Source organism: Neolamprologus multifasciatus, chromosome 2 (genome assembly GCF_963576455.1).
Source record: "Neolamprologus multifasciatus chromosome 2, fNeoMul1.2, whole genome shotgun sequence".
Taxonomy (NCBI): domain Eukaryota; kingdom Metazoa; phylum Chordata; class Actinopteri; order Cichliformes; family Cichlidae; genus Neolamprologus; species Neolamprologus multifasciatus.
The window spans coordinates 36344415-36355472 of record NC_140440.1 but is presented as its reverse complement, the minus strand read 5'-3'; the positions used below and the strand labels follow the sequence as shown (position 1 = coordinate 36355472).

The following is an 11058-nucleotide window of genomic DNA, read 5'->3' as shown; positions in this document are numbered from 1 at the left end:
TACGGATACGTTTTGATCAGAGTCATGAAACATTCAGAGCATGCACATCACATATTTACCCATAAAAGTGTGGTATCTGTTAAGCCTGCGAGAGCCAGATGAAACCTGTTTTTATGCCCCACACAGTTGGCACAAGCGCTAAAGAAAATATTTTCAAGTCTGCTGATTGTGTAGCAACACTGCAAGAACGACATCGGGAGTGAAAGCGTGCTGTTTGTGAAATGCAGCTCTTAATTCCTCTGCAATTTTCTTCTACCTTATTGTATGAGGTGCTTTTATATGGCATTTTTCTGGGCTTACTGACCACTCAAAGCAAGGACACTTCAATATGTGGATGCAGGAGCCATGGATCTTTTGATTGAAGTGCAGCCCGTCTGTTTCCTGAGCCACCCCCTCACAACACACCCCCAGATTCCTTGCAAATAGTTACTGGGCTTCGAGACTTTAAAGACAGAAAATGCACTATAAAGAACAAACTATAAAGAACTGAAATAATTAATCGACCGTCAGTGTTGGGAAGGTTACTTTTAAAATGTATTCCATTACAGATTACAGATTACATGCCCCAAAATGTATTCTGTAACGTATTCCGTTACGTTACTCAATGAGAGTAACGTATTCTGAATACTTTGGATTACTTAATATATTATCATGCTGTTTACAACTACATGAATGTACTATTGCTGTGATTTATTACTGTTACTGAAGGTCCGCAGCTCCGAACCGTAGTAAAGGGACCTCTGGCTAATACGGTGGGTTCTGTGTCGGCTCGTAGCTGAAAACTAGCTTTACTTTGTTGTCTGGGTCAACTTTGCTAGCAGAGACAGAGAGAGGCGTTGAAAGGCTGCTCCAACAGAACTTATTGTTTCAGAGGAAAACACGAACACGGTGTACAGTCGAGTCTTAATAGCTTACTTACAGCTGGGCTCGTCAGGCTCTCTTCTTGGCTGCAGTGGTTATTATTATATTTACATGCTTCCAGCTCCCGTTTCTGCTCGATGACAGCTCGTACTTTTCCTTTTTCTCCCTCCCTCGCTCACAGACACATAACGTGTATGGCAGTCCATTCTCCCTGCAGCACGGACTACACTGCCCATGATGCTACATTCTTTAGAGCTATACCTGTAGCATTCTGCCTGTTAGCTTAGCACAACAACAACAGGCGCTCTCTCACCCAGGAAACACGCAGAGAGAGAGCGTCACCCTGTAACCATGGCAACCGTAACGCTGCCTGGAACAACAGAACGTAGCTGTCAAACAAAACCCAAACAGTCCTGACCCGCCACAATATGAAACAGGGAAGTACCGCCGTGTAATCCATTTATTTCAACAAAGTAACTGTATTCTAAATACCACCTTTTTAAACGGTAACTGTAACGGAATACAGTTACTCATATTTTGTATTTTAAATACGTAACGGCGGTACATGTATTCCGTTACTCCCCAACACTGTCAACCGTGGACTTTGGAGTAATTTTGTGGTATTTTGAATGAACACTTTTTTACAAAGTAACTGATTCAGGTCAACAAAACAAAACTTTTCTTATTAATTTCTTATAAATTGATCCTTTAAGTATATTTTACAAGTAATGCTTGTGATCTTTTACTCAACTGTACAAACTTCTGCCTTTTTGTCAAGCATGTATTTTTGTCATTGATTAGTGTGAGTTGAGGTTGAGTCACAGAGGAAGCTCTGAGGGTGTTTATGCTCTGTGAATACGCACTATTGTCATGTTAATGTGCCTGGTAGCCTCTGATGATCCTCGAGGTTGGATTATATTGTACAACTGAACGCTGAATTCACACTTTCTCAGGAGAGCCGAGGGCAGAATCTGAGGATTACTAAACTGCATCTAAAAATCAATGTGGGGAAACTCTTGGCTATATCAGCACTTACACTTTGCACACTGGAGGCACGTGTGTTTGCATTCTTTCTACAAAGAAAGGGTGTGTTTAAGAAGCAGAAGCAAGCTTTTGTTGTGGCACCAAAGCTTCTGCTGCTGTAGCCCTTCAGTCTGCTTTATGTCCGCGATGCCTTTTCACTTAAATAACCTACACAGCAGAAAATGTTCCCAAACATGAGTAAAATCAGAAGCATCCCTATTCAGCAGCAAAGCCCTTAATCTCTTTCCACACTTCAAGGCATAATGTCAGCATGGGAAACAGTTAGCATTAAAGACTGCAAGCAAAAAACGTTCTGAATTACCCAACTCATTGTAATTTATCATTTCCTTGTACCAGTGCTGTCGTGTCTCGATGACAGTAGTATTGCATAAAACAGTGATGAGAGGGAAGAAGGATGAGTTTATGCTGAAAACGTGCAGCAGGAAGCAGGAAGCAGGAAGGGATTCATAAATAGTCAGGGATAAACCCAAAATCGATAAGTAGAATCAACAAACTCATATCAAGCTTCACCTGCAGTTACATCGAGTTAAAGCAAATATCTGATTTAAAAAAGCAAGATTACACAATATTCACAAGTGTATTAACAGCGTTTTTTCCTATCGCACTGCGTCTTTTACTGCTTTCTCATCTCTGCAAGTCAAATATGACACAACCTATCAAGGTGTTTGACGTTAGTGACGTGCCACTTATTCATCGCCACTTTGAAGTCACTCAATCTTTCTCACACTGACTGTACATCCAAAGGTGAGTCAGAGGACATTGTGAAATCTGACTCATTAAACACGAGTAAATACGGAGCTTGGAGCTGAAACTTTGGACTCATTGCTAAAGTGATGGGAGAACGATTTAAATATGTCAGAAGAAAAAGAAATACAGCTCAACAGGTGGTGAGATTGTGCAACGTGGACTCAGTGACTACCCACAGATGCAGCTGCATTGTGGGCAAGAATGCCAGGGATGAATAACTGGCCTGTCTCTTTCATTGATTTCCCCTGAAAGCAACAGTGAAGAGGGAACTCCTGGAGGCTCAGCTGAATAGTCTTTTTCAATCCCAATCCTGAGAAGGCTCAGCCTCTCTATGGGCAACAAATTCACTGAGTGGAGCATCTCAGTCTGCTTGAACTGAATGTTTGGCTTAAAAAAAAACATAAATAGTCTTAAATCAAAGCTAGAACATCAAGACTGGCGCAATTTTCTGCTCTGTGGCGCAATTATATTGTCTTTTTTGCTTTGTTCCTTCTACGTGATGCAGAGATCACCTGCTTCACATATCACACATACCAGCGGCGGTATAGCTGACGAATATGATAACATTTGAACAACCTGAGTCAGTAGGGGGAGTGGTCCTGCAGGCGTGAGGTAGGCGTAGACTTCTACACAACAGCTGACACTCAATAAACGGGAGGACGGCGTCGGTCTGAGGCTCAGAGGAGGCGCTCCGGTGAAGTTGTGCCCCGCGCAGCGCAAGTTTATACGCGCTCGGAAAATTCCCAGACGGTACAGAGGTGGATCCTACATAATTGCTGGCGTGGAAGCGGCGGTGCTGTGAGCGGAGAGCCTCCGGCTGCAAGACATGAAATCTTTGTCGAGTGGACGATTGTAGTTAAAAAGGTAAGAGATAAACGGCGTTTCCTGGACTGGCGCCCAATGCGACCGTCATATGGAAAATATAACGAGAAAAACCAGCTTGTCTGCATGATTTCTTTATCTTTTAGCGGTGCAGAATTTAATTTGCAGAACAAACCGCACCTGCTTTTCTATTTGTTTCCTGTCGCATTAAAAGAACATCTACCGTGAGAGCGTCTGACCTGTTTAGCGCATATTTATTATTTTAGTTCTGATTTCTAAATTAATAAATTGTTGATAGTTGCAGAGAATAAAACCAGGTGATCGACGTTTCGTCTTTTGATGCCGTCACTGTACATAAATCATTAGCACGGTTAATGACAGCATGTTTATTATAGGGGCAGACACAGTTCCTGTTCGACGGTGATTCGTGTTTGTGAAACGGCAGAAAGTTTAAGGACACTGATCATGTTAAAGGAAGCATCGTTTACTAGTTTAACTTCCTTCTAGGATTTCGAGTTGTAAAACTTAGTATTTGTCTTTCTGCCAGAATATTCTCCTGTTACTGGTCTGCTCACAGCTGTTGTCTTTCCCTGTAGTTGCTGCTGCTGGCAGAGAAGAGGCTGTTTTTCTTCTTCTTGCTTTTCAATCAGACCGTTGTCCACAAGCAGCTGCTCTTTCAATGTGGGATACAGTTTTAGTGCTTTCGCCAGGCTGAAATCCTCCAGGGTCAGGACCTCACTCATGGCAGCTTTGCTCCTTGGGCTGCTGCTTTTTGCAATGCAGTCCCCGCCAATCCCCTCCAGGCCAGTGGCCGACGGCGACGCCGGGCCACCTTTACCTCCAACCTCATCACCCGCTGACAACGGGACCACCAGCCATCCAAACGGGACACTCCAGCAACTTCCTCATATTCTAATTATTGGCGTGAGGAAGGGAGGAACACGGGCGCTGATCGAGATGCTCAGCCTGCACAGCTCGGTGGCTGCAGCGCAGAACGAGGTGCACTTCTTTGATTGGGAAAGTCACTTTCAGAGGGGCTTGCCTTGGTATCTCAGCCAGATGCCCTACGCTTTCCCCGACCAGCTGACGGTGGAGAAGACGCCGGCCTACTTCACCTCCAGCAAAGTCCCTAAACGCATCCATCAGATGAACCCTGACATCAAGCTGCTGCTTATCCTCAGAGACCCCACAGAGCGGGTGCTCTCGGACTACACCCAGGTCTTTTACAACCGTCTCCAGAAGCACAAGCGCTACCAGCCCATCGAGTCTGTGCTGGTGAAGGACGGTGAGATCAATCTGGGATACAAGGCTCTCAATCGCAGCCTTTACTATGTCCACATGCAAAACTGGCTGCAATACTTCCCACTGGAGAGCATTCATATCGTGGATGGGGATGAATTAATCAGAGACCCCTTACCTGAGATGAAAAAGGTGGAGAGGTTCTTAAAGCTGGAGCCTCAAATAAACGCTTCAAATTTTTACTTCAATAAAACGAAAGGATTCTACTGTTTGAGAGACCACGGGCGAGAGCGGTGTTTACACGATTCGAAAGGCAGGGCTCACCCTCACGTGGCTCCTGCCATCCTGCAAAAACTCTACCAGTTCTTTCATGAACCCAACAAGAAGTTCTTTGAGCTGGTGGGTCAAACATTCAACTGGAAGTGAGCGTCTGTAGTTGGTTGTAGAGTTTCGTGGGGAAAGCGTGATTTTTCGACACTAACAGTGTAGACAGAGAGTCAAAGCTAATGTAAAATTAAAGTAAATCTATTTTTGTACTAGTGTGTTTGCTACAGAAGTATGATCCAGCCAAATATCAGGGCCGACTGCATTTTAAGACATGCTTTTAGTGCATGTCTTGTTTTTCTTTGCTAAACACACGTTCTCTGTATTTCTGTGCTGTTACACACTCACTCTGCTGTTCAGCTCCTCTGGACAAAGACGACTGACTATGACGTCGATAAAGATATTCAGACTGTAGACTGTGATAATGTGTTGCATCAAAATTAGTACCGAGCCGTTTAATATTGTCATACCCTCTTTTTCTCACTTCATATGACATCATTCATGTTTAACTGCATTTTTACTGCTACGAAGGACCTTTTATCTGCTGCTATTTGTTCTCCTTTTTCAGTCACGTTCAGGCAAACGCCACTGAATATGTATTTGTTCTCCTTGTTACTCACGTTTCCTCATGTAAGAGTCAAACATGCTGTATGCACATCATCTATTGCTGATTATTACTGTAATTATTGTTTTTTTAAGTGAAGAATTAATACCATAATAAAGATGTATTTTATTTTTAGCATGTCTGATGCTTTTGCTCACATATTGAATTATTTTTTATTCATTTATTGTGTATTTGTGTGTTGTGTCATTTGTCTACACTAACAGGTGCATACGTGCAAAGCTGTTTTGTGGATTGTAAATTCCTTCAGAACAAACATGCTTTAAACATGCTGGTGCATGCTAGCAACAATGGTGGAACGTATCGTTTTCAATCTGTTGAGTTTCCTGTTTGGCTACTCTGTGCCTGCTGGGGGGGGAGGGGGGGGGGTCTGTTTATGAAGCTAATTTCTGCTTCTCTGGTGTTTTTAATTCTCCACTTATAAACAGCTGCATTCATTTGCAGGAAATTGACTTTTGCCTTAATAAATTAGGACTACTGTGGCATGAGTGTGCAGGCAGGTGCATGGCAGTCTTTGCCATGAGAAATCTAAAGAGGAGTTGTTTATGCTCAAGGGTGCGATCTTACTCAGTTTTTTAAAGCGGCATGGCATTATTTATTCAAATCGTATTGCTACTTTGAAAACATCAGCAGCACAGTATCGAAGACATTAAGCTCTAAAAATCCACAGTAGCTGTTTCATATTTGAATGTGGCCTAGATTCACTTGGGGGCTTACTGGGACTGTGCAGACAGGAGGTTAACCTCAATGCCCCTGAAATGCGGACCACAGCAATATTTATTTCTTGCTTTTTTTGCCCTCAGAGAGCAGGAATAGTATTGCAGTAACGTGTTTTTTTAGTATTAGTACTGAGTAAGACTGTCTATGGTTTTTAAACAGGACAAGTTTGGCTACAGGCATTGGGAGGAGGGGGGGAGTCAAAAACAGAAATGGTGCGAGGTAGAGTCTGATCCGCTGTGAGATTATCAGACATCAGCATGCGTCATTTGGTGTGTACAGCAATAACACCAGATCTAGCACGTTCTGCTGATAGTGTTGTTTTTAAAACTGTAACTCTCCAAATGGTCTTTTGCAATAGCAACACCTGGAGAAACTTTCAGGAATGCTGTGGAAATTCGTGAAATTAAGAACAAAACAACAGCAATGTCAGCGTCACCTTCCTTCAGGTCAGGACTGATGGACCTGTTTTCCTCTCGCAGTTTTCAAAAGCACTCATTTAAGGAGAATCATGGAGAAATACTTGGAAGTAATGTTAAGCTTTTTTTTTACCTCTACTTGGGGAAAGTACATTTCAGGCCTTGTTCTCTACGCTCTCAGTATCCTGCTGCTCTATAATTCTGCTTTCACTTAAGCTGACAAGCCATAAATTGAGCTAATAAAATGCATTACATTTGTTTTTGGCACGTAGTCCCACACGAGGAAACAGCTGTCACTGGTCACTGCTGGCACGGCCACCAAAGAGGATTTTCACCTCTCAAATTCTCAGGAATTAATTTTAAATTTAACAAGCGGAAACCTTTAAATTGAGAGACAGAATAATAATTTACAAAAAGCCAAAGAAAATCACAATTTGTGTGGTAGGAGGTTGTTTTTTCCAGCATTATTAATCATCGCATGTCTCCTGAGATTTAAAGGGGGTTGCTAGTTAAATGCCGTGTTTGTTCAATCATCAGTATGTCAGTTGCTTTTACTTCTGAGATTTTGCAGACACCTCACACATTATCTTGGGTAGAATTTTAAATGCAGAGTTTATTGTTGGGGTATTTTTGCATTTATGTATTAGTACTTTTTGTCCTTTTTCCTGGATAAAGTTAATAAAAAGTTGATCCTGGAAAACATTTCTGTGACAGCAAAGTTGCCCCGGCCAAAAATGGCTGCAGTTCCACGGCTAAAATTCATAGCTCATCATAGCTCCTCCTGATCTATATTCTAAAATCAGTCAGGTTCTTGCTCCTTTCTGTTCTTCTGCTGAGCCAAATATTCGAAATCTTGGAGTAATATTTGACTCTTCTCTGGGCCTTGACTCACATGTAAAATCTCTGTCTTGTTCCCGTTTCTTTCATTTAAGGAATATTTCTAAATTGCGACATATTGTCGCAAAAATTGTCCTTGCATTTGTGTCATCGCGTTTAGATTATTGTAATTCCCTGTTTACCAGTTTGGATAAATCATCTCTGTACAAAACGCAGCAGCCAGACTGCTAACTCGCTCATGCAGCGAGCTCACATCACTCCTATTTTCTGTTCTTTACGTTGGCTCCCAACAGATTTTAGAATTCGTTTTAAAATCATTGTTTTAACGTACAGAGCACTAAATGGCCCCAGATTATTTATCCAAGCTTCTCACAAAACACACTACTGCTCGCCATCTCCGCTCACAGGCTCAGAGTTTGTTGGTTATTCCCAGAACACGACTGAAGACGAAAGGGGGCGGAGCCTTTCAGTCTGTGGAGCAGTCTACCTCTACAACTACGTTTGGTTGACTCTGTGGAATCCTTTAAAAAGCAGTTAAAAACTTTACTGTTTAAACAAGCTTTCTGTTGACCAACGCTTTTTACATTCTTATATTTTAATTTACATTTAAACTCTATATTGCGTATATTGTGCATATTTATCGCACTGTTTATTTTAATCTCTGTGGCAGCTTTGTGACTACCTGTCTATGAAAAGCGCTTAATAAATAAACTTTACTTACTTACTAAAATTGCAGGGCAGTAATGAGGCGAGTTAATTCACGTCTAATAGCGGTGGAGTCAGACCGTCTTCAAAAGCAAAAGGCCTGTGTGTGGTTTTCTTAATACAACATGTGATTTACAGCTGAATTGGTTCTGAAGTGGTTGTCATCATACAGACACACAACATCCACTTCACATACATAAAATACACATGGACACCCATGTATAGAATATAAAATCATTTAGATGACATTTATCTATATCCCTGTTTCATAATGTGTTATTTGTTCAGGTCTGTACTCTCACAACCTTTCTGATGTCACCAGTATGAGCCTCTGGTGTATATCTGTCAAAGTACAGAAGGATGAGAGGTCATGATCACAATCTCGTCTCACAGTCCACCTTTTCTTCCTCTTCCTGCAAGCTTGTTTTTAAGCAGTCAGAGAATAAAAGTCCAGAGAAGACGTCCAGCTGATATTGACGAAGGACTCTTGTTTGTCAGCCGTTAACTTGTGTGTTGAGTGGACATTCAAACAGCAGTCATTCAGCTAAAGAAACCGAAGAGCAAAACGGGATTCAAATATGTGTTTTGTCTTGTTTTTAAAAAGGTCCCTCTTTTTTCTCATGGTCTGCTTTTGTTTGTCCAGCAACAGAAAACCTGTTTTACATACAAGCCTTCATCAGGGAATTGATCAGATTTCATGGACACAAGTGGAATATTCCACTTTTACCCAAAGGGGGAGTGGAATATTCCACTTTTACCCAAAGGGGGAGTGGAATATTCCGCTTTCGCCTAAAGGGGGAGTGGAATATTCCGCTTTCGCCTAAAGGGGGAGTGGAATATTCCGCTTTCGCCTAAAGGGGGAGTGGAATATTCCGCTTTCGCCTAAAGGGGGAGTGGAATATTCCACATTCACCTAAAGGGGGAGTGGAATATTCCGCTTTCACCTAAAGGGGGAGTGGAATATTCCGCTTTTACCTAAAGGGGGAGTGGAATATTCCACATTCACCTAAAGGGGGAGTGGAATATTCCGCTTTTACCTAAAGGGGGAGTGGAATATTCCACATTCACCTAAAGGGGGAGTGGAATATTCCACATTCACCTAAAGGGGGAGTGGAATATTCCGCATTCACCCAAAGGGGGAGTGGAATATTCCACTTTCACCTAAAGGGGGAGTGGAATATTCCACTTTTACCCAAAGGGGGAGTGGAATATTCCACATTCACCTAAAGGGGGAGTGGAATATTCCGCTTTTACCCAAAGGGGGAGTGGAATATTCCGCATTCACCCAAAGGGGGAGTGGAATATTCCGCATTCACCTAAAGGGGGAGTGGAATATTCCACTTTCACCTAAAGGGGGAGTGGAATATTCCACATTCACCTAAAGGGGAAGTGGAAAATTCCGCTTTCACCTAAAGGGGGAGTGGAATATTCCGCTTTCACCTAAAGGGGGAGTGGAATATTCCGCTTTCACCTAAAGGGGGAGTGGAATATTCCGCTTTCACCTAAAGGGGGAGTGGAATATTCCACTTTCACCTAAAGGGGGAGTGGAATATTCCACTTTTACCCAAAGGGGGAGTGGAATATTCCACTTTTACCCAAAGGGGGAAGGTTATAAACTCTGCTCCTCTAGGCACTCAATAGCTTTCTGACGCTTGTTGAGTTGTTTCTGGTGACAATGCTTTGTGCAAAGACATATTTTTTCCTGCCTCTCCTTCTGCTTTGCTCATACTCGACATCGGAGTAGCATCTATTAAGAGTTCATGAACGCCCCATTAGTCTCGTCAGCTGTACAGACCTCTAAAGTTTTACGGTCACAAATTTCCCTTAACGTCACCTAATTAATCTCCGCCACACTATTAATTTGCCTCCTCGCCCCACATGCAGTAAGAGCGGTAAACCAGCGCTACAAGCAGGATTAATAGCCTTGCCCTCTTCCCAGCAGCTCCCACTGCTCCAGTACTTCCACCATAACGCTATTTGCTGTGGAACTTTCTAGACTAACTTGGAACCAGTCATCCCCACCCCCACAGCCAGCCCACACTAGTTGTTCTTGAAGGGGCCTGTTTCCTCCGAATCACAATCGGCTATTCTAGGGTTTTTCAAAGGATGATGTGATCCGACGGAGCATAGCTTCTTCTGCACTCTCCAGGGCTGCAGCTCGCTTTAATTGGAATAGATTGTTTGTCCACTCGGTGTGTGAAACTCGGCAGAAATAACACATGCACCCACTCTTTCTCTATTTTCCACAAGAACAGTGGAATGCATGCACCCAAACACACACACACATGCAGACTTGCATTGTCTGCTTGCCAGCCCTCTGCCTGTCATGTATATACACTTCCTGAACTAAGCTTCCAGATTTCACAGAGATATACACAGGAAGCGATTTCAAAACCGCTCATGTTTTAAAGGTCATTTAAGAATTGCTGCTTTTTCTCTTTTCAACATCTCCAAGTACTTTTCTAACTCACAGAAAGAAAAAATAACTCTTCTACTGCTTGATAAGAAAGCTTTTTAACCTGCCTCTTAAATCGGCTCTTAATTTCAAAGCAAATTCGTCTTTTAAATATATTTTCATGCTGAAAATAGACAGAGATATAATATAACAGATATATGCCACTTCCGGCCAACTGGATTAAGAAATACAGTCGAAGCATAAGAAATTGATTTGAAAAGTGTTTTGTAAAGGGATAGAGACTCTTGAGCTTTTTGAAATAACTT

General features: G+C 42.3%; 1 protein-coding gene across 1 annotated transcript; it reads left to right on the top strand.

Moving 5' to 3' along the window:
* Positions 1-3293: 3293 nt before the first annotated feature.
* hs3st1 (heparan sulfate (glucosamine) 3-O-sulfotransferase 1) lies at positions 3294-8786 on the top strand. The gene is made up of 2 exons (XM_085131500.1): positions 3294-3516; positions 4071-8786. The coding sequence occupies exon 2, from the start codon at positions 4216-4218 to the stop codon at positions 5137-5139; it is 924 nt and encodes a 307-aa protein (XP_084987626.1). The 5' UTR covers positions 3294-3516; positions 4071-4215; the 3' UTR covers positions 5140-8786.
* Positions 8787-11058: the final 2272 nt, after the last annotated feature.